Below are 25450 nucleotides of genomic sequence, written 5' to 3' on the forward strand. Positions count from 1 at the left end.
GAGGAGTCAGAGTAATAAGGAGTTACTCAGGATAACCAGTCTAATATCCATAATAGCATTAATAAGCTGAATAGTGAAATTATGTTGGAAAATTAAGAAAATAATTTTCATTCCATTTTTTACATTATAAGGCTTTTACTGATACCAAGGGCTTTTACTGATACTCTCAAGCCTTTTTGTTATTCTGAAAAAAACTAAGTAAGTGGCTTTCAATTAATTTTATGGTACAAGCCTATAATTTTTAAATATGAGAACCTATTCTGTAAGATGCCATTGATAAATTAGTGAATACTTTAGATTGATAGGAATATGCGATAGCTAAATTGGGTGGAATCCTCAGTCATTATGGTTTTGTCATTAGCTTCTACATACAACCAAATGTAATGGATTAGATATTGTCCATTGTCGCCAACAGTTCTGCACAAATGGCCAACATTAACCCACATAAGTGATGACAAGTTTCAGAACTCCAATGCAAACATAGAAGTCCCAGTCTTCTTGGCTGAACACTGCCAGCATTATCCCAGCTGCACTCTGTTGCTAGAGTCCAGTAGTGAAACAGGATATTATTAAGGTTCTCCAACATTTACATTAGGGATTCTGTTCTTTGAACTTGTACCAGGTTAGACCCATTAAGATTTTTAATATTATATATGCTTGACTGAGAATTTTAACTCTTTGAACACATGTAAAAGTTTTATTTTAATTGATTACTTTATTGATATAACACTTTTTATTGAACAAGTTCTTAGAAATTTCTAAATGCCAAATGCATTTAAAAACATTGAGGAGTCACTGAGAAAGCTCGTAATTTGTTCTGTCATCATTCAAAGTTTTCAAAAAACTTCTTACACCCACTCTGATATCCAGATTATGTCACTCAAGGTCTGGTATGATACATGAGATACCGCAGATACTGTAACTTCGACTTACTAAATGGGAAAGTGCAAACAGAGTGTGCAATAACCGTGAGGCTTAAAGCAAAATCTTGGTCATGGCCTGTGTAAAATCTTTGTAAGTTGCAGATCTTACATTTGCAAATGAACAAACTCCATTAAGAACAAATTAGCAAAAATCAGCAATAATATTTACAGTGTATGGTTTAGTTTCCAAATGTAATCGATTAAAAATATTTTTGAAAGGCACTGTTTTCTCTCTCACACACACACACACTCTCCATTTTAGATCTGGGATTAATTTGTACATACAGTATATATTTCCTAGTAATTAACAAAACATAAAATAGGAGCAAAAATTTCCTTTCTTGTTTCAAAATTCATTGCATTTCCTCAAATTAAGACACTGTCTATTTCAATTTAGACATACAGAAATCTGAAATGAAATCTTGGAAGAAGCAATTTCTTAATTTGATATTTCTGTCTGTCTAAATGCCTCTTTACTTCCCAGAAAAGTAATCATCAATATTAAATAAAAAAATAAAGATGTGTAAGTGAGCATCTACCATATCAAAAATGTAACCAATGGGCTTTCATTTTCATTTACAATGCCATTTTTATGTCTAATATATTTTAAATCTAAATAAAGCCACAGAGAGGGAAGTTCATAGAAAACAAGTAGAATTACTGGATTCTTCACACATGAACTCAATACCTGTGGTCTATGTTTCACATTCCCCTTCTGAGGCTGGTGAAGAAGCCATACATAGAAGATTGGGTCCACATTGATTGCAATTCCTTGGACTGAGGCCAAAAGAACAGCCCCTGGAAGAAAAGATAGCACAGTTTATTGGAACTATTAATATTACATCAACATTAGTGTCTACTATACTGCTAACACAAAATGATATTTTCTTGTAACATGGCAGTGATAGAACATAGAACAATAGAGCCCAGTACAGGCAACTTTGAGGGATCTATGGACTTGGAATGTAGGATCCCTCCGTTGCTCCACACTGTGAAGAATCCTACCACTAACCTTGCACTCTGTCTTCCAGTTCCGCCTTCCAAAGTGTATTACTTCACACTTTTCCAGATTGAACTCTATCTGCCTCTTCACAAACAAGAGAATATCTGCAGATGCTGGAAATTCGAGCAACACACACAAAATGCTGGAAGAACTCAGCAGGCCAGGCAGCCTTCGTGTCATTTGTAAACTTATTAACACACCTTCCTCATCAAAGTCATTTATAAAAATCAAAAACAGCAAGGATCACTGAACAGAACCCTGCAGATCATCACAGACCTTCAGGCAGAATATACTCCATCTTCCTTCTCTGTGGATTGTCACCTTGTCGTGGTGGAGAAGCTTGTGTGGTCCTGTGATCTCGAGAGCAATCCCCCAGTGAGCTGTGCTCCTGATAGGGTCACCCATGGCGGTAAGGTCGAGGGTGAGGTCCCTGACAAAGAACAATCCAACCAAGACCTCAATAGTGGAGCAGGTGGATGAAGTTACTTCGAACTCAGCGGCTGTGAGGCAGATGAAGGCTGCAACAAATCCATCAGCTCCAATCGTCATGGTTTCCCTGCCACTGGAATCAGTTGGTTGATTTGTGAAGTATCGTGCGCTTCTTGGAGTGCAACATCAAGTACACGTTAAACAAATACATGCACGGGTGTCTTCACTCTGTGGGCCACTTCTTCAGAACGAAGACCATCATCCTCAACCTCCAGGGATTGCCACGACGACTCCATCTTCTACCACCCTCTGTGGCCAAGCCAATTCCAAATCCATGCAGTCAAGTTTACCTAGAACCTATGCATCCTGACTTACTGAGTAAGCCTACCATGGTGAATTTTGTCAATTGTCTTACTAACATCCATATAAAGCACATCCACTGCTCTACCTTCAACAATCTGTTTTGTCACTTCCTCAAAATAGACAATCAGGCATGTGAGGTATGACTTGCCCTCACAAAGTCACACTGACTATCCATGGTCAGACAATGCATCTCCAATAGTTTACCCACCACTGATGTAAGAGTTACTACTTTGTAATTCCCAAGATTATTCCTGTTACCTTTCTTGATCTAAGGAATAACGTTTGCCTTCCTGCAGTCTTCTGGTTCTACTTCTGAGGTCAGTGATGATGATAAGATTAGATTATGAGAACACTCAGTCCTCTTTTATTGTCATTTAGAAATGCATACATGCATTAAGAAATGATACAATGTTTCTCCAGAGTGATATCACCGAAAACAGGACAAACCAAAGACTAACACTGACAGAACCACATAATTATAACATATAGTTACAGCAGTGCAAAGCAATACCATAATTTGATGAAGAACAAACCATGGGCACAGTAAAAAAAAGTCTCAAAGTCCCCGAGTCGATCGGCTTCCAAGTCCCCGATAGCAGTGGCAAAAGGGAGAAATTCCCTGCCATAAACCTCCAGGCACCGTCAACTTGCCGATGCCTTGGAAGCAGCCGACCACAGCTGACACTGAGTCCATCTGTCCGAAAACTTCGAGCCTCCGACCAGCCCCTCCGATACAGCCTCCCGAGTGCCATCCTCTGCCGAACGCCTTCGACCTAGCCCCAGACGCTGAAACAAGCAAAGCCGAGGATTCGGGGCCTTCTGCTCCAGAGATTCCGGTTACCACACAGTAGCAGCGGCAGCGAACCGGGCATTTCAGAAGTTTTCCAGATGTTCCTCCGTACTCTCATGTCCATCTCCATCAAATCAGAATTGCGCACAGTCCCCTACTTAACAGATTACAGATATCATTCACTGGAGAGACCGCGTGCTGCCGTCGCGCCGCCATCTTCTCCTCCTGTTCATTGCCAAAGGCGCAGAAATCTCTTCTCTTGCTTCCCACAGTAACTTAGAGTATATACCATCCAGTCATGGGGACTTATCAATCATATTCAAAAGTTCCAACACACCCTCTTTCTTCAACTCAATTTGTTCTAGAATATTAGCCTGTAATATATGCTAATCTCACATCTGACAAAGACCCTTTCACTCTGAACAGTGAAGCAAATAATTTATTAAAGATCTCCACTATTCTCACCCCCGACTTCTGTTACATTTCCATTTTTATCCCAATCAGACCTATTCTCACTCTTGTCATCCTTACGTATATTTAGAACACCTTGGAGTTTTCCTTAATCCTACTCACCAAGACCATATGTTCCCTTCTAGCTTTCCAACTCCTTTCTCAACCTCTTTCCTGGCTACCTTATAATTCTCATAAGCCCTGTCTGATATTTGCTAGCTAAATGTTAAGAATGCTTCTTTATTGATGAAGTATTCCACCTTTCTTCTCAACCATGGTTCCTTCACCCTACCATCCTTTCCTTGCTCCCTTGATATTCTGTACTGATGTTGAAAAAAAAGACAGAATTACACAGATCTGATGAGATGTATTAGCTCAAAGTACCCTGGAATTTTCCATCTTAGAACACTGTAATGCTGTGCTGGATAAGTAGGTCAAGGGCAGAATAGCAACATCGTCACCAAAAGTAAAATTCAAGAAGAGCTAGGAAGTAGGCACCAGCCAAACCCTGATTATCAGAGACACACAAAAAAACCTGCTGTGCTGTACATAACTGGGAGTAACAGAGCTTCTCAGCAGTAAATGATTTGTGTGCTATGAATTTAAAAATCTTCAAAACAAATCACTTTTCCAGACCGAAAACTTACAGAGCTCAAATCCCAAACATTATAAGAGGAGGATTAGGCCACTTGGCCCATCAAGTCTGCTCTGCCATTTCATCATGGCTGATCCAATTTTCCTCTCAGCCCCAATCTCCTTTCTTCTTCACGTATCCCTTCATGCCCTGATCAATCAAGAATCTATCAAACTCTGCCTTAAATATACATAAAGACTTGGCAGCCACACCTGCCTTCGGCAAAGAATTCCACAGATTCACAACTCTCTGGCTAAAGAAATTCCTCCTCATGGAAAATTTGCCCTGTATAACTCACATATATGCACAAACTGCCTTAATATTTACAAAATCTAAACTGACCATTTCCCCCAAATTTCCATTCAATTAACTTGCCTCATTTGCAGCTAAAACATGCATAGGTATTATTTCCTGAAATCACATCAGTGAAGAGTACTAAATAAAAATATACAAGAGAGATTTTGCAGATGCTGGAAATCCAAAGGAAAACACAAAAAAATGCTGGAGGAACTCAGCAGGTCAGGCAGCACCCAAAGAAAAGAAATGAACAGTCAATGTTTCACGTCGAGATCTTCTTCAGGACTGGTAAAGAAGGAGGATGACGCCAGAATAAAAAGTGTGTGTTGGGGGGGGTGGGGTGTGGAGGAGCATAGTTAGAAGGTGATAAGTGAAGTGTGAAGCCAGGTGGGTAGAAAAGGTAAAGGGCTGGACAGGAAGGAATCTGATACTAGAGGAATGTGGCCACCGAAAGGAAGGAGTAGGGGCACCAGGGGAGGTGATAGGCAGTTGAGAAGGGGTAAGAGACCAGTGTGGGGAATAAAAGAAGAAGGGAGGGGATGCAAATGTTTTTCTAACCAAAAGGAGAAATCGATATTCATGCCATCGGGTTGGAGGCTACCCAGATAAGATATTGATCCTCCACCCTAATGGTGGTTCTCATCATGGCAGAAGAGAAGGCCATGGACCAACATGTCAGAACGAGAATGGGAATCGGAATTAAAACATCTGGCCACCAGGAAGTTCTGCTTTTGGTAGATGGAGCAGAGGTGCTCGACGAAGCAATCTCCCAATTTACAACAGGTCTCACCAATGCAGAGGAGGCTGCAGCAGGAGCACTGGACACAATAGATTCACTGCTGAAGTGTTACCTCACCTGGAAGGATTATTTGGGGCCCTGAACAGAGGTGAGGGAGGAGGTGAGTGGGCAGACCTAGCACTTTGGCCACTTGCAAGGATAAGTGCCAGGAGGGAGATTAGTGGGGAGGGATGAACGGACTAGGGAATCACAAAGGGAGCAATCTTTGTGGAAAATGGAAAGAGAGGGAAGGTAAAGATGTGCTTGGGGTAGGATCCCTTTGGAGATGACAGAGGTTGCAGAGAATGATGTATTGGATGCAGAGGTTCATGGGGTGGCAGGTAAGGACAAGAAGAACTCTATAACTGTAAGGTGGCAGGAAGATGGGGTGAGTGTGGATATTCAGGAAATGGAGGACATGAGGATAGCAAGAATGGTGGAAGAAGGGAAACCCCATTTTTTGAAGAAGGATGACATCTCTGATGTCTTGGAAAGGAAAACCTGGCAACAGATTCAGTGGAGACAAAGGAACTGAGAAAAGAGAATAGCACTTCCACAGGAGATAGGGTGGCAAGAGGTACAGTCAAGATAGCTGAGGGAATTGGTAGGTTTCTTAAAGATGTTGGTCAACAGTTTGGAGATAGAGAGATAATGAAAGGGGAGGGAGATGTCAGAAATGGACTAAGTGAATTTAAGGGTAGGGTGGAAATTGGAGGCAAAGTTGATGAAATTGACAAGCTGAGCATGGGTACATGAAGCAACACCAATGCTGTTGTCAATATAATGGAGGAAGAGTTGGAGGGCATTACTGGGGAAGGCTTGGAATATGGACTGTTCTATGTAGCCAATGAAAAGGCAGGTGTAGCTGGGGCCCATGGCTACCCCTTGAGTCTGGAGAAAGTCTGAAAAAAAATCACCGCAGGAACAGACCAAGGCTTGGAGAGGTTTTTTTTGCAGAAAAAGTTTCCACATTGTGATCTGTCTAGTTTTCTACATTTAAGTGAAGGAATATAGTTTTGATTTGGCAACTTCTCCAAGTCCTGATTGACTTTTGAAAATTTCTGCTGATTTGCATGCATTTTAACATTTAGTATTGAATCTGGCTGAAAATTTGAGCACATTTTGACATTGGGAGAACAGAAGTATGATGTGTACAACTTGGAGCTGTATAGCACAGGAGCAGGCCCCTCGGCCCACCACGTTAACCATATAACAATTACATCACGGAAACAGGCCATCTCGGCCCTTCTAGTCCATGCCGAACTCTTACTCTCACCTAATCCCACCGACCTGTACTCAGCCCATAACCCTCCATTCCTTTCCTGTCCATATATCTATCCAATTTAACTTTAAATGACAACATCGAACCTGCCTCAACCACTTCTGCTGGAAGCTCGATCCACACAGCTACCACTCTCTGAGTAAAGAAGTTCCCGCTCATGTTACCCCTAAACATTTGCCCTTTAACTCTCAACTCATGTCCTCTTGTTTGAATCTCCCCCACTCTCAATGGAAAAAGCCTATCCATGTCAACTCTATCTATCCCCCTCATAATTTTAAACACCTCTATCAAGTCCCCCTTCAACCTTCTACCTAAAGACCTAACTTGTTCAACCTTTCTCTGTAACTTAGGAGATGAAACCCAGGCAAAATCCTAGTAAATCTCCTCTGTACTCTCTCAATTTTTTTGACATCTTTCCTATAATTCGGTGACCAGAACTGTACACAATACTCCAAATTTGGCCTTACCAATGCCTTATACAATTTCAACATTATATCCCAACTCCTATACTCAATGCTGTGATTTATAAAGGCCAGCATACCAAAAGCTTTCTTCACCACCCTATCCACATGAGATTCCACCTTCAGGGAACTATGCACCATTATTCCTAGATCCTTCTGTTCTACTGCATTCTTCAATGCCCTACCATTTACCATGTATGTTCTATTTTGATTAGTCCTACCAAAATGTAGCACCTCACATTTATCAGCATTAAACTCCATCTGCCATCTTTCAGCCCACTCTTCTAACTGGCCTAAATCCCTCTGCAAGCTTTGAAAACCTACTTCATTATCCACAACTCCACCTATCTTAGTATCATCTGCATACTTACTAATCCAATTTACTACCCCATCATCCAGATCATTAATATATATGACAAACAACATTGGACCCAGTACAGATCCCTGAGGCACACCACTAGACACCGTCCTCCAATCTGACACACAGTTATCCACCACTACTCTGTGGCGTCTCCCATCCAGCCACTGCTGAATCTGTTTTATTACTTCGATATTAATACCTAACAATTGAACCTTCCTAACTAACCTTCCGTGTGGAACCTTGTCAAAGGTCTTACTGAAGTCCATATAGACAACATCCACCGCTTTACCCTCGTCAACTTTCCTAGTAACCTCTTCAAAAAATTCAATAAGATTTGTCAAACATGACCTTCCATGCACAAATCCATGTTGACTGTTCCTAATAAAACCCTGTCTATCCAGATAATTATACATACCATCTCTAAGAATACTTTCCATCAATTTACCCACCACTGATGTCAAACTCACAGGCTGATAATTGCTAGGTTTACTCTTAGAACCCTTCTTAAACAATGGAACAACGTGAGCAATACGCCAATCCTCCAGCACCATCCCTGTTTTTAATGACATTTGAAATATTTCTGTCAGAGCCCCTGCTATTTCCACACTAACTTCCCTCAAGGTCCTAGAGAATATCCTGTCCGGACCCGGAGACTCATCCACTTTTATATTCCTTAAAAATGCCAGTACTTCCTCTTCTTTAATCATCATACTTTCCAAAACTACCCTTCTTGTTTCCCTTACCTTACACAATTCAATATCCTTCTCCTTAGTGAATAGCAAAGAAAAAAAATTGTTCAAAATCTCCCCCATCTCTTTTGCCTCTGCACATAGCCATCTACTCTAATTCTCTAAGGGACCAATTTTATCCCTCACTACCCTTTTGTTATTAATATCTTTTTGCTATTAACCATGACACTAACCATGATGCCAATTTAACTAATTTCATATGCCTAAACGAGGTCTATATCCCACTATCCTGTCTGCACACGCATCTGTCTAAACACCTCTTAAACATTGCTAAATATCTTCATTTACATTTCCTCTGTCAGCGCATTCTGGGCATCTACCAATCTACTTCTATACATTCTTATTGTAACTTATGGTCATTTTAATGTACTGTATCGCACTGTACTGCTCCTGCAAAACAGCAAATTTCACAAGTCAATGATAATAAATCGGATACTCATGTAAAACACTTGTCTCAATGATATCCCATATCACTTAATCTTCTGCACCAGCCTCCCATGACAGACCTTGTCAAATGCTTTAGCAAATTCCACAAAAGCAACATCTACTGTCATACTCTCATCAATCATCAAATTTGTGAGACATGACCTCCACTGCAAAAAACTATTCTGAATATGAATTCCATGTTTTTTTCACAAATGTGAGTGAATCCTACCCCAAATAAGCATCTCTAATAATTTTCCCATCACTGAGGAGAGGCTCACTGTCATAAAATTGCTGCATTACCCGTGGTGTCATTCGAAAATAACAAGCAACACTGGCTATCCCCCAGTCTTCTGTGATTTCACCTCTGGCTAAAGAAATAGACCACAAGCCCTTAAGACCATAAGACATGGGAGTAGAATTAGGTCGTTTGCCCAATAAGTCGGCTCTGCCATTCCATCATGGTTGATTTATTTTCCATCTCACCACCATTATCCTGCCTTCTCCCTATAACCTTTGACACCCTAATCAAAAACCTATCAACTTCCAATTTAAATATGCTAAATGACATAACCTCCACACCATGCGTAGCAATGAATTCCACAGATACCCCACCCTCTGACTGAGAAAGGTAAGCCTTGCAGAATCACAGAGAGCTTGGACTGGTATTCAAAGGATAGTGTCTGGCTTGCAACTTAGAGCAGAGATAAAATGTGCTAGATATCTGATGGATGAAATGGAGACCAAATTACATCAGTTGACATAATTTAATAGTGTGTACTTCTTTTGATCAATGTTTCAAAGTTCCTTATGTTTTCTATTTTCACAGACGGTATAACCAATACAACAGTGTAAAAAAGTTACGTTAAATAAAAAAAACAAGAGAAAATCTGCATGTGCTGAAATCCAAACAACACATACAAAATGCTGGAGGAACTCAGCAGGCCAGACAGCGTCTATGGAAAAGAGTACAGTTGACGTTTCAAGGCAAGACCCTTTGGCAGGACCCTCCAGCATTTTCTGTGTATTGCTTACATTAAACATATGCATATAAATACCTAAGAAATACATCTAATAAAATGTGTTCATTTAATCACAACTTTAATGGTAAAAAGAGCAGGCTTTTGACACACATAGTTTAAAGCAGTATGTACACAGAATCGCATCTCTGTCAGTAAGAACAATTTCTGTGAATGAATGTAAGAGAGATTGGCTGGGCTTGCCAAACACAACATAGGCTTCTTCACTTCAGCTTATAAGTTTGCAAACAACTTGAGGTACTACCAAGGATTACAGCCAATGCAGTACTTTTGAAGTGCAATACTGGAAACACTGCATCCAATTTGTACACAGCTATGAATCAAAGAAAACAGCAGTGTGATAATGACCAGAAAACTAGTTTTTTTTTGTAAAATTGATTGAGGAATGAATATTAGTTCAGTCACTGGCAAGAATTCGCTTGATTTTCTTGGAATACCATTGTGAAATTTCTTGTATCCATGAAACTATGAACACCACCTCATTATTCCTTTTTTTGCACTGTTTATTTTGCAATTTATAGTAATTTTATGTCTTTGCACTATACTGCTGCTGCAAAACAACACATTTCACATCACAAAAGACAATAATAAACCTGATTTTGACTCCTAAGCAGACAAGAGGACATCCCTGATTATCCCATCTTACAGCACAGCTGTCTCTCATTGTTGCACAGAAGTATCAGACCAGGCTTCTCAAAGCCTCAGAATGGGCCTTAGAATGTACTTGAATTCCAACTCAAGCCAGGACTTTCTACTTTTATTCACTATGCCTTTTATGGTAAAAATCAGACTTCTATCATCCTTTGTTAAATGTCATCAACCTGCCTTAAATGCTCAACTAAATTGTGCTCTCAAATTTCACCCTTAAAACATGTCATATGTCCAATATTATTGCAGTTAAAATCAACATTATAATCTAAGCTGTAGTTTGGTTGGCTTGTAGTTCTCATGTGTTCAGGATTCACTCCAACAACAAAACCTAAGCTAACTTTCCAGCACAGTCCTAAGGGGAAAAAAAAAATCTGGTAAATAATCTCAGCAAGTCAAGCAGCGTCCATGGAATGAAAAGAATTGCTAACAGTTCAGTTTCTTGTGGCTTTAGTGCAAAGGAAGTGTTGCACTGACATGGTTGGCAACCTTCAGACAAGATTTTAAACCTAGATTCGATCTACCACCTGTTGTGCTCATAAAAAATTCCAAGGCACTCTCTGGCCAAACTCCTGCAAGTATCCTGGTAAATATTTATTAATCAACCAGCACCACACAAAGAAAATATTCACTGGTCATCATTACACTGCTGTGTTTAAAACACTGCTTGTACAAACTCGCTGCAATTTAATTCCAATTGAAAAGAAAACATTTCATTATTCTGTGATGTCCTGAGACTGAGAAAGCTGTTAAAATCCAAGCTAATCATTTATCCCACTTACTGAGTTATGCATTGGAATGAATTAGGAAAGTAGTGGATATGCATAGTTGCAAAATAAAATATCAAAAAATGCACAGTACTGAGTATTCATAATAACTATCATTAAATTCTGAACAAAAACAGTAACTGAACAAATATGGCTGCTGCTGGACAGCTTCAGTGACCATGATTCAATTCTGACTTCAGGTGCTGATTGAGTGGAACTTGCAGTTGCTCCCTTTAATTTCACCCAGATGCCCTATTGATCCCATGCCAACTAAGATGCCTATCTAAGCTAGTACCAGCAGCAGAAGAATCAGAGTAGTTGATGTACATGTGAGAAAAAATAGGTTATAGGAAAATACATAGGGTAATGGGATTTCCTTGAGAACTGACATTGACTTGTCTTTGGAAAATATGAAAACGATTAATGAAAAAAGAATTAAATAGACAAATAATATGACAAATAATGAACAAGTGCAACACCCTTCAAGGGATGCAAGTTTCATCTGCCAGTATAACAAGATTTGGTTATGTTTGTCTTTTAATTACATAAAATAAATTTATTAGATAGCAATCAAGATTATGATGATAGCTTGGCAGTATACACAAGAACTTTGCAAAAAAAAGACAGAATTGAGCAGGTGTTGGGGCAGTTTCACAGTGGCCTGGGTTCAATTTAAAATGTATCCAACTCACAAGTTTAACAGTTAGGATTTTAATTAAAATATAAAAAGTGAATTATAACCTCATTTGAGATCTCAAGATATGTACCAAATGTTCTAGAAGTTATACAGAAATGTTGTTCTCCTTGTGCTAGAGTCCAGGCTATTAGCAGTGATTGTTAAGATGACTCATTGCAAATCTGTTGTAAATCACTGAAAAGGAAATATCTCGCTCTGTTTAATTTTAGTTTAAGCACAGCCAGGAAAAAAGTATGCACTGTTACTCAGCACGTTGCCAAAATGGCTCAGTGATCCACATTCCACACAGGCTTAAACAATTAACTATCCCAGGGCACCTCAATCATTTACAGTTACATCCTCTGTATAAAAATGAAAGTTGAAACAGAAATTATATATCTCAATTGGAAGGCATATGTAACCTGTGCAGCTATTGGTGGTTTTGGAATACATTCAATACACCAATACAACTTCCTTGTAAAGCAGCAACTTTGCGGGGACAGAATGTCCTGCATTTTATCTTAACAAATGAACCAGACAAGCAAAAGGGCATATGATACAAAGTTTAAACAGCGAACTCTTAATCTTTTCCAGTTTATTTTTCAAAAGCATCATTATCTTTGATGCCTTTTCAAGAAAGCATCATAAATCAACAATTGCTCCAGCAGACTTGGACTGCTGTTGTAAGGGGACAAGCTTGGAACAGAGTTCTAGCCAATGAAAATATATTCATTGCTACCTTTATCCAAGAAATGACACAGTTGTTAAAATTTGTAAGATTAAAAAAGACACTTAATATCATACTGATCAAATCATACTTCCTTCACTGTACCAGCACTTGAGTGAATGGTTGTCAGACTGAGAATACAAAGATTGAATGTTGAGCAAAAATGCATAATAAGGTTGGCTGATATCTCCCTTGGAAAAGAAACACCGGAAAGTAACATGTTGTTTTCAAAGACACCAGTCTCATCAATCTAAAAATAAATTAATAAGGTTGATCAGTTGCAATGTCAGTGTAGCAAAAGAGTGAACAAGAGTATGAACAGCTCAGGCCAGAATTGGTGCCAAGTAAGCATGGGATTATCATTCAAATCAGAAAACATTTTAGGCCTGACAAATAACTTTTAAAAATAAACACAAATAGGAAAAATAATCTTTAAACACTTGTAGTATACCTACATCTTTTCTGGCTCCATGGAAATCTAGTTTTTACTGTATCTTAATTTGACACCAGAACAAAATACATCGTACATCTCCTATTTACAACACTGACAGTTTTCACTTTAAAGGCTTTTAAGTTAAGTAACATGAGATTTTAATAGCACCCTCTGGCAGTGCAAGATATTCATACATCTTGACAAATAATCATGAATCATTGACATAATGGAACCTATCAGCAATTGTATGCAAACTCACAGCTGGAAAGCAGAAGTGAACCAACCTATAGAACTACGACCATGTAAAAGACTCTTTATATGTATGTATCTTAGAATATTAGTAGCGAGATCTTAAGTATTATTACTTCATTATATAAATCAAATTAGATCACCTGGCCAATTTGAAAAAAAATATCATTACCATCAGTTTTAGATGCTGCAAAAACATTAAGGGTGCTCCAAAGCATTTCTGTTCTCTCATATTTTTGCACAAAGCAGCATAAAATGTCATGTAGTAGCATTTTTAGTCACTAACTACATAAAGTATCTAGAAAAATAATTCGTATGGAATCCCATTTTGGAAATAATAAATTGATAAAATATTAAAAGCATTGTAAGTGTAATTAAGTAGCTTATTACTGGACTTGAAAACATAAACCCATTTCCTACATTCAACTTGAAGCAGACGAATTGTTAAAGAGGGAGAGTACAGTCAAGAAAAGGGTCCATTTTGAAGCAAGATCACTTGAAGCCAGGGAAGAAAAGCAAGGCATGGGATATGGAAGACAATTACATAAGGCAAAGGCATTTCAGGATCTGCAAACCATGAACTGTCTTTGGTTTCAACAATAGCAATATAATTCCAGTTGGTGAATCATATTTCTGACAGTCTTTTGTATGCCATAACACATTCAAATGCCATCCCTTGATTCTGTAAATCCCACCCATAATAAAAAGACATGTAATGATTATATTTACTGCCAAAAAAAGCGGCTAATCATTTTTTTTTAAGCCCAGGAGCTGTGAGATGTTTTCACAGAAAACTGTTTTACTATTCAAATACTGATGCATACACCAAATCTGCAAGGATTTCAAAACGTATCATCCAATATCGCAAGTTCTCTCAGCCATCCAGCTGGGTGCCAAGCCAATGTGAGATGTTAGAAAACCCTACAGACCTGGTGTAAACATCATTATTTGAATAGTAAACAGTTGGGCATTTGGCATTGGGTTCGCTCTGCTTATATTTCTATCTTCTGTAATTTTTATCTATTTGTGACTTAACATTGGATATTCAGTAATAATAACAATAAACACACTGTAAGTGGTTTAGTGCCTCCATGAATACTTAATTTCAAAGTTCAATGTACATTTGTTAGTGAAGTACACGTATGTCACTATATACAACCATGAGATTTGCGTTCTTACAGGCATACTCAGTAAATCCAATAACTACAATAGAATCAATTGTGAGGGGATCCAGGAATGCCCCTATTAAGTGTTTGAAGAGAGACATTCCTCTTTGATGGTTTGTTTGGAAAGGAGAGAGAGACAGAGTTATTTACTACCAATATGTTGCTTTTGGAATAGAGAAAGAGAGGAAGATTGACAGTTGGACTGTCATTTTCAGGCATTGGAAGTAACTTTGGATTTTTACTGAGTTTGGAGTTGGAGACAGCACCGAGCAGCTCGAAGGTTGCTATGGTGACCAAAGGCAGATTGTTGATGTTACTTTCAAGGATTTGTTGCCTGCTTGTGCACTTCTTTACAGACAAAGGAGGGAGGGACTCTTTGAATGACAGGTGATGCTCAGCCTGGTGAAATAAATGAGAGGTCAGATAATACAGACCTCAGGACACATGATCTGGACACTGAATGAGCATTGTTGTGCCCGCAGAAAAAGTGGGTTTTGGAGGATCGATCCGGTGGATCGATTCCAAATTGCTATTCCAGTTTGAGAATAAGGGGTTGACTGGTGGGGAGTTGTCTATGTGTCCACCCTCACCTGGCTGATAGCTCCACCACAGAAGACCGGTCCCCCGGTTAAAGTCACAGTCGGTGACTTGTAAAGGATTTCGGAGGACGACGAGAAGATCGACGGCATCAGCTCACCTGAAGACTCAACTCACTCTCTCTCTCTCTCTCTCCATCACTACCCAACTAAATACCACGAACTGAACTGAACTGAACTTTACTCAACATCGTAAGACTGTATCTTTTTACCCCTAGACTTAAAGAAGCTTGGTTTTTTCATACATATATATTCCACACTTACTTTTATATATAATCATTGCTAACCTGTTTGATTTATCTACATTTATATTACTGTATTGTGTAGTTACTAATAAATATTAGTAATTTATAGCAATATGAGACTCCAAAGTGGTTTCTATTTCTGCTGGTTTCTTAACCCATGTCACGGGGTACGTGACACAATGAAAGACCACACCCAACAGGGAGGACAACCAGCGTGCAAAAGACAACAAATAGTGCAGATACAAAAGGTAAAAAAGGAAACAATAATAACAAATAAATAAGCAATAAATATTGAGGGCATGAGATGGAGAGTTTTTCTAAGTGAGTCCATAGGTTGTGGGAACATTTCAATGATGGAGCAAGTGAAGATGAGGGTAGTTATCCCCGCTGGTTCAAGAGCCTGATGGTTGAGGGGTAGCTGTTTATAACACTGGTGGTGAAAGGCTTGAGGCTCCTGTACCTTCTTCCTGATAGCAGCAATGAGAAGAGAGCATGACCTGGATGAGAGGCATCCCTGATGATGGATGGTGCTTTCCTGAGCATCATTGGTAAAACCCTCCCCACCACTGAGCTATGTGTAGATGTGCTCAATGATGGATTGGCCTGTATCCACTATCATAGGACTTTCTGTTCAAGAGCATTATCCCCAACTTCTACAAGCTATTACTAGGCTGTGATGCAGCCAGTCAATATACTCTCCACCACACATCCATAGAAGTTTGCAAAGTTTTAGATGTCATGCTAAATCTTCACAAACTTCTAATGGTGTAGAGGCACTTCACAATTGCACTTATGTGCTGGGCCCAAAACAGGTCCTCTGAAATTGTAACATTTAAAGTTCCACCTCTGATTCCCCGATGAGGACTGGGTCGTGGAGTTACAGTTTCCTCCTCAAGAAGTTAATAATCAGCTCTTTGGTCCTTGTTCTTGTGGCACCACTCAGCCAGATTTTCAATCTCCCTCCTATATGCTGCTTTGTCCCCACCCTTGATTCGGCTAACAACATTGGTATCTTCAACAAACTTAATTATGGCATTGGAGCTGTGTTTAGCCACACAGGCATAAGTGTAAAGTGAGTATAGCAGGGTTATAAGCACATAGCTTTGTGGTGTACGCGTGCCGGTGGAGATTGTGGAAACGATGTCGTTGCCAACCCAACTGACTGGGGTCTGCAGGTGAGGAAACAGAGGATCCAACTGCACAAGGAGGTATTGAGGCCAAAGTCTTGAAGCTTATTGATTAGTTTTGAGGGGGTGACAGTATTGAATGCCAAGCTACAGTCAATAAAGAGCATCTTCACGTATGCATCTTTGCTATCCAGATGTTCCAGGGTTCAGTGAAGAGCCAATGAAATGGCACCTGCTGTGGACCTGTTGTGTCAGAAGGCAATAATATTTCCACAATGAATATATTTTACTTATATTAGTAAAACTAGTTGATCAGTGAGATATTTTAAAATTGTTCATCCTTTTCAGCTTGTTCAGAATGTCAGATGCAGCAGCAAAGAAACAAAAATGTTCAAATGATGAGAGAAACAGTGGAAATATTCAAGAGTGATGGAGTGGAGAATCTAGCACGATTAAAAAGGTTAATAAAACATTATATTTCTTATGTTCTAAGACAGTGGTGTGCAAGCTTGCCTTCGTAAAGTGGTATTCTGAAACTCTTCATATATGGCTTTGCAATAGAAGTAATCAAGAACAAAAAGCACACACTTCTCAAGAAATCAGCAGACAAAAACTGCAGTCAAATATTTTGATGACATTTATTTCAGTTCCAACTTAGTTGCTGTCAGTTTTGAAGTTTCAAAGATTCAAAGTTTCAACATGGAAAACTACTAAGCGATGGAAAATACGTTAAAGAATGATGGTTAGTGTGTGCTCCTTTCCTTTTAGTGATTTTCCAGAAAATGAGAAAAAAATAATCAGCACATTAAGGATTTGCCAGTAAGCCGAAACATGGTAAAAGGTGGATTAATGATAGGAATCAACATAGCAAAGTAACAAAGAAAAAATATGAGTTCTTATAAATTTATTTCCATTTATCCCAATGAGAGCACTGATGTTGTATCATCAGTAAGGCCAGCCATTATTGTTCAATTTTGTTGGGGTTATGAGATAAACAAAGAATTGGTTAACTTAGCAAAGTTACCTGAACACACTACAGGGGTTGAAATATGTAAGGTTGTCTGGTCAACAAGTTAATATTTAAAAATAACTTCTATGACAACCAATGATGTACTGACTATGGTTAAGAAGCAGGTTTTGTCAATCGTACAGTTGCAAATTACTGCATGCTGGACATCCAATGATATGTTGTATAGTACCCAAGGAGGCCTAGTGTGCCAAAGTTGGCCTTGAAGAAGTGATGAAAATTCTTTGTAAAGTAAATATTTCATGGCTTGCTTTGAAAAGGGGATCATTTCAGAATTTACTAAATGAGGTAAATTTGGTGTATAGAAGACTACTTGAAAACAACATTTGTTGGCTTAGTAGAGATGCTGTCCTTAAACAATTTGTTGAGTGAATGAAATTCATCTGTTTTGATGAATGAAAAATGTTCTTGTCAAGGATTATATGACATTGTGTGGATTTGTAGATTGATCTTTTTTGCAGATTCCACACCACATTTAAATGACTTGAACACCAAATTACAGGCATCTGGCAAAATACTATACGTTATGTCTGATAATATAAAAGCCTTTGAGATCAAATTGGAAGTATTTAAATGCAATGCCAAAAATAGCACTTTTAAATATTTCCCTAACTTTAAAAAAAACATGACAGATATTGAAATTCCTGCAAAGACAGCCATTCAGAGCCTTCCAAAGCAATTTTTGATCATCACTGATTCAACTACTGAGTAATTTTCTTTAAGACTCACTAAGTTCAAGTCATTGGAAGAAATTGCAAAATTCATAAACTATGCAGACAGTGTAATATTACACAAACTGAATTTGAAAATGTTGTGAATTGATTTGGTTAATTTTGAAATGCAATTGATTATTTTACAAAGCAGCTCAATTTGGAGACAAAAAATTGTCGACTTCTGAGTTCTACAAGAAAAGAGTGAAGGAGATCATAATAAATCTGGACAATGAGGTTCTGAAACTCTGGAATTCTATTCCTAAAACTTTTAACTGACTGAAATACCTTACAATGGCAATAGTAACTGTATCTTCGTTGACATATTGTTTTCAGTGATGAACTTGGACAAGTTCAATTATAGGAGCAAACTTATTGATAAAACTAGTGCTTCATGCATAGTTCTCAAAACAATCAAATATAAAATAAGATATAAAATATTTGTCACCATTTGTGCAGCAACAAGTCTCACTGAGGGTAACGTGTGTTAATTTTCCTTTCCTTGATCTTTTGTAAATATATACCAAAATTTATAATTCCATGTTCATATTTCTTATGTTATATATAAGACTACAATACTACATATTGTCTTATATATAACATATTTCTTACGTTCTATATAAGACTACAATACTATTTAGAAATGGTATTTAGTTTTCAATTGCATTTTTATCAGATTAATAAAAGTAATTTCTGAAAATGTTTTCTAAAATACTTCATTTATTTCACTCTGTTTTTGTTATACTTTTATCAGTGGTTGGAAAGATGTTGGAGATAATACTAAGCATGAGATTCCGGGGTACTTGGATGCACATGATAAAACAGGCCAAAGATAAAAGAGCAGACATCCCACCTCCCCCAGGAGTTCTGGGAGTCTCCCGCATATGAATAGTGGCTCCCTGATGCCCGCAAATTATATACAATATCATAGAAATCAACTTGTTGACAGCAAGCGAGAGAAAGCAAGAGGCAGCGCGAGAGCGACCACGAGAGAGAGTGCGCGCGCGCGAGAAAGAGCAAGAGCAAGCGAGCGAGAGAGAGCGCGAGAGCAAGCAAGCGAGCAAGAGAGCGCGAGAGAGAGCGAGAGCAAGCGAGCGAGCGAGAAAGAGCGAGCGAGGGAACGCTAGCGAGAGCACGCAAGCGAGAGAGAGTGAGAGAAAGCAAGCGAGCGAGAGCGCGAGTGTGAGAGAAAGCAAGCGAGAGTGAAAGCAAGCTAGAGCGTGCGAGCGAGAGAAAGCGAGAGCGCTTAAGAGCGCGCGAGCAACCACGAGAGAGAGAGAGAGAGAGAGAGCGCGCGCGCTATGGCAGAGTGTTCCAAAAAAATATAAAACGTACGTCACCTCAGACTACACTAAAGTGTACCCCTGCCTAATAGGAATCAAAATAATGACAGTGTTGCTCGCTGCACTGTTTGCAACAGTGACTTTTCTATTGCCCATGGTGGGTTAAGACTGTAAAAGACATGTTGAGGTGAGTTTAACAGGTGTCATTCGTTCATTAGCATAGCTAACGTTATTTAAACTAGCTGGCTAGCTGCTAAGGAGCTACGCTATTGCAGAGATCCCACCTCTCCCAGAAGTCTCCCACAAATTGATGGTGCTACCTCCCTGAAATGAGTTTTTACAGTGTGGGATGTCTGAAACAGGCCAAAGTCAGCAGGGTTTTCTAAAGGGGAAAATTTGCCTGACAAATCAGTTGGATCTCTTTGAGGAAATAACAGGCAGGATAGGCAAAGGAGAGTCAGTGGATGTTGTTTATTTGTATTTTTGGAAGGCCTTTGACCAGGTACTGCACATGAGGCTGCTTAACAAGATAAGAGCCCATGATATTACAGGAAAGATATTAATATGGAAAGAAGATTGGCTGACAAGCAGGAGGCAAAGAGTGGGAATAAAGGGGGACTTTTCTGGTTGACTGCAGGTGACTAATGGTATTCCACAGGGGTCTGTGTTGGGACCACTTCTTTTCACATTGCATATCAATTATTTGAATGAAGGAATTAATGGCTTTGTGGCCAAGTTTGCAGATGATACAAAGATAGGTGTGGCGGGGTGGGGGGGGGAGGTAATGTTGAGGAAGTAGGGTGTCTACAGAAGGACTTAGCCAGATTGGAGGAATAGTCATAGTCATACTTTATTGATCCCGGGAGAAATTGGTTTTCGTTACAGTAGCACCATAAATAATAAATAGTAATAGAACCATAAATAGTTAAATAGTAATACGTAAATTATGCCAGTAAATAATGAAATAAGTCCAGGACCAGCCTATTGGCTCAATGGTCAAAGAAGTAGCAGATGGAATATAAATGTGAAGAAGTGCATGGTCATGCACTTTGGCGCAAGGAATAAAAGTGTGTACTATTTTCTGAATGGCGAAAAAATTAAAAAATCAGTGGTGTGGGGGAATTTGGGAGTCCTTGTGCAGGATTCCCTAAAAGTTAACTTGCAGGTTGCGTTGATAGTAAGGAAGGCAAATGCAATGTTAGCATTCATTTCAAGAGGACTAGAATGCAAAAGCAAGGATGTAATGCTGAGGCGTTATAAAACATTGGAGAGACCACACTTGGATTACTGCCACCTGATGAAGGGTCACACCCAAAACATCAACTGTTTATTCCTTTCCACAGGTGCTGCCTGGCCTGCAGAGATCCTCCAGCATTTTGTGTCTGTTGCCTTGGATTTCCAGCGTCTGCAGATTTTCTTGTGTTTGGATTAGTGAGCTGTTTTGGGCCTCTTATCTAAGAAATATTGTGTTGGCATGCCAGAGGTGGTTCACATGAATGAACCCAAAAATGAAAGGGTTAACATATGAGGAGTGTTTGATAGCTCTGGGCCTGTACTCACTGTCATAGGAAAGATGCCATTACAATGGAAAGAGTGCAGAAGAGATTTACAAGTATGTTCCCAGGATTCCAGTTGTGAAAAGAGTTTGAGCAGCTTCAGACTTTATTCACTTGAGCACAGGAAAATGAGTGGCAATCTTATTATCAGCGTCATCATTATCATTTTGTGTTGTGCCGGATGACATGGGAGATCATGGTCTTGACCATGATTGTTCTTGGAAAATTGTTCTACAGAAGTGGTTTGCCATTGCCATCTTCTGAGCAGTGTCTTTACAAGGTAGGTGACCCTAGCCATTATCAATACTCTTCAAAGACTGTCTGCCCTGGTGTCAGCATATAACCAGGACTTGTGATATGCATCAGCGACTCACACGACCATCCACCACCTGGTCCCATGGCTTCACATGCCCCTGATTGGGGAGCAAAGCAGGAATTACAAGGAGTTCCTTACACATCCTTTGGTAGAGACATATCTCCACCCCACAATCTTAAACAGCTGTATAATATCATGAGGGGCACAGAAAGGTGAATTTGCAGAGTCTGTTTCCCAGGGTCAGGGAATGAAGAACTGAAGGGCATAGGTGTAAGGCAAGAGGAGAGAAATGTAATAGGAAATAGAGGGGCAATCTTTTAACCCAGAAGGTGGAATAAGCTGCCAGAGATCAAGTTTGAGGCTAGTACTTTAACAACATTTAAGACACTTTGACAGGTAGATTGATAGGAAAGGTGTAGAAGGACATGGGCCAGGCACAGGCAAGTGAGAATCTTGATTGGCATGAACCAGTTAGGCTGAAGGGCCTGTACCTATACTGCATGACTTGTGACTTTAAATCAATTTTTCTCCAGAAGTCAAAATGAACAATTTCAATGAATTTTTGAAATTCATCCATCAAGGAAGACAGAGCTGATTAATAAGCCGAAATTATCCAACATACAATGAAAAACTGTTGTATAATTAAAGCCTAGAGAACAGAGCACTTCTACATATCAGAAAAAAAACAGGATTCTCATCTCCAGACAAAAATAACTTCAGAACGACCTAAGAAAATCTTAAAGATTACGAAAATATTGCCAAGTTAAGACACAGTGAGGTTAAGACACTGCAGCAGAAACTAGAACTTAGAGCACTAATTTCAAAGTATTTGCTAATACAGAGGATTCTGATCAACTGGTCCATCAGTTCAGCAGAACAGTTTCTAACTAGCATCAGTCGTGTGAACTTATGTGGCTGTCAGACACTACACTGTAGAGCAAATACAGTTTTAAACAGCATCACTTAAGTGTGTCTGTGTTCAAAAAGCAGTGATTTTTCTCACTGATAGTTGGTGAGAAATAAGCAGTAAGGCAATTTTGAATTATTTTGGTCATTGTAGTTTCATGTCCAGTGGAACGAGTAGTCCCCCCCAAAGTGGGGTCTTCCTTGGTTGCAGTGAATAACCATGAGTTCTTTTGTGGCTTATCATGCCCTTCACTCTCCATAGTGTTGCAGAACAGCCTTCTTGGCCACTGGATCTCACTGTTGATCTCATCATCCAGTCCTTCGGAACTGACTTCACATGCGAGGCCAGGCATGTCCCTGTTTCATCAGGGTATGAGGCCCACCAGCTACCTTCACCTGGTTTAGCCCACCGGTTGAAGTGCTGTACCAGAGTGTGGCCACAGTCACTGCAAACAGCTACTTAAGCCACAGGTAACAGCTGATGCATCTTAATCCTCTGGATGGGCCTCCCATGACCAATTTGGTCAAATGCCTTATTAAAATCCATGTGGGCAACATCCACAGCTCTACCTTCATCATTCATCCTCATCACTTCATCGAAATACTCAATCAGGTCAGTAAGACACGACTTGACCCGCACAATTAGAGAGAGCCATGCTGGCTCTACCTAATTAGGCCATGGTTTTTCAATACTCATAAATACTATCCCTAAGAATTCTCTCTAGTAACTTCCCTACCACTAATGTGAGACTCACCAGTCTATAGTTTCCAGGATTATCCCTGGTTCCCTTCTTGAATAATGAAACAACATTTGTTTTTCACCAGTCCTCCAGGACCTTGCCTGTGGCTAGCAAGGACACAAAGATATAGGTCAAGATCTCAATAATCTCTTCTCTTGCCTCTCCCTATAACCTGGATTATACATATCAGGCCTTGGGGGCTTAACAAACTTAAGGCTCTTTAAGAGACCCGAAGTGACTTCTACCTTTACCTTGAAATGCCCTAGCTTATCAATTGGCTCAGTTCTGATCTCTCTATCCTCCACATTCCTTCTTGGAAATACTGATGAAAAGGACCTCACCCACATCCAGTGCAACCAAGCAATGTTCGCTCCTTTATCCTTGAGTGCTCCTACCCTCTCTCTAGTTATCCTCTTGCTCTTGATGTATATATAGAATGCCCTGGGGTCCTCTTTAATCCAATCTGCCAAGGTTTTTTCATGGCTACTCCTACCCTTCAACCATCAGCCTCTTCAATCACTCATCCCAACACTGAACTGTTCCCGCAACCTATGGACTCACTTTCAAGGACTCTTCATCTCAGGTTCTCAATAGTTATTGATGATTTATTTAGTATTATTATTATTTTGTTTGTTTTTGTTCTTTTTGTATTGCACATCTTGTTGCCTTTTGCACATAGGTTGGTTGTCCGCCTTGTGTACATTTTTTCATTGATGTCTTGTGTTTCTTTGTATTTACTATGAATGCCCACAAGAAAATTATTCTCAGGGTAGTAGATGGTGACATATATATGCCTTGATAATAAATTTATCTTGAACTTTAAAATAAATAAATCTAAATGATTATAAAATGAGCATTTTTAAATGATTATAAAATGAGCATCTTCTAACATGTAAGACAAAACTCACCAACACACGTCACACAATGTAAAGCTCCATTACTGAAAATTTATCTACTTTTATAACAGTCACTGAGACCAAGCACAGATGTTAAGAAAACAGAGCACACACAGCAGTAACTTTTAAAGGAAGAGACTTGAGATGTCATTTGAAAAGTTATGCTTTACATATTATGACTTTCCCCTAAAAACAATCACCATTTATCGTAAACGCTTTCTAATTTGGATTTGTTTTGTTCTTAAGAATGAGCTTTAATTAGTAGATATGTCTGAAAATTCCCATTTCACATGATATCTCTGAAAAAAAGATGCTACATTTCATGTGGAATCTTTTTTGAAGGAAAGACTCTTAGAACATGGTTTTCCACATGTGCCCTAACACATTTTCCATACTTCTGAAACTCAAGAGTGTGATGTTCTTTCAAGTTTAGCTGGAACATTCATTTGCACCATGGAGTCTAGAAATGAGTTGAACATGCAGCCAAGCTGTGCATTTTTCAGCACACAACAAAGCAAAATAGCCATTTTTACTGATTTTATTTGAAAAGTGCACCCCACCAACTGGAACAAATAGAAATTGGGCATAAAATCAATTCCAGTCACTTAAAACCACAGAGATTTTCTGATGAGATTGACATGTTTAATTACTCAGTTACCCCCATTCTCCCTGGGACTGGTGATGCCACTATGTCTAACAGATGGGAGCTACAGGCACAGCCGCCAATTTCTTGGGCTCAAAGTGCATTACTTCAAAAAGACTATCATCCAACCTATGGTTTTATACAGATGAAGGTTTCTATTGTGGGTGAAGATTCTCTGAGACATAAAGAGTTTTTTGGCAAACTTATTTTGACTGGTTTGCGGTCAATTAGCAGGCAGAAGGAGATTGTAGTGCAAGACATTCTATTTTTAAAGTACAGTTTGAAAATTTTGATTATTTATCTTTTGTCAGGATGTTGTATTCTTAGTTGCTTATTTATTAAATAGAAAGTATTCTCAAACATTCAAGATATAGAAAGATATTTCTATAAGTTTAACTCATTCCATTGCTATGTCTTGCGTTGGACAACTTCCACAAATGCCAAAAACTAAATTCTTTCCACAATGCTGCAGTACAAGTAATTTCCCTATCCAAAGAGAACAATCTACTACATGAAGGTCTACTCAATTAGAAAATTAATACTCAACCCGACTACAGAATTTGTCATTTTTCTCGCAGTGAAAATGGCCTAAAAGGCTTGGCAGAAAGGCAAAGACAAAACACCTATTACTTGAGTATAAAGGACATGTGTGGGAATAACAAGCAAAGCAATTGGACGCAGATGACTTAATGACCCAGGCTTACAAAGGCAGCATGGCAAAGTCAGGCTTGGCCTTAGATATTTCAGCAGAAAGTA

The 25450-nt window shown here is 39.1% G+C and overlaps 1 protein-coding gene across 4 annotated transcripts in view; it reads right to left on the reverse strand.

The window, feature by feature from the left end:
* The window catches only part of LOC134352539 (intermembrane lipid transfer protein VPS13B-like), a 1085891-nt gene that overhangs the window by 570286 nt on the left and 490155 nt on the right, over nt 1-25450 (reverse strand). For all 4 annotated transcript variants that reach the window (XM_063059809.1, XM_063059800.1, XM_063059806.1 and 1 more), the window contains exon 20: nt 1612-1721. In XM_063059809.1, the coding sequence (XP_062915879.1) occupies nt 1612-1721 (110 nt within the window). The remainder of the gene's footprint in view (nt 1-1611; nt 1722-25450) is intronic.

This window comes from Mobula hypostoma, chromosome 1, assembly GCF_963921235.1.
Source record: "Mobula hypostoma chromosome 1, sMobHyp1.1, whole genome shotgun sequence".
Taxonomy (NCBI): domain Eukaryota; kingdom Metazoa; phylum Chordata; class Chondrichthyes; order Myliobatiformes; family Myliobatidae; genus Mobula; species Mobula hypostoma.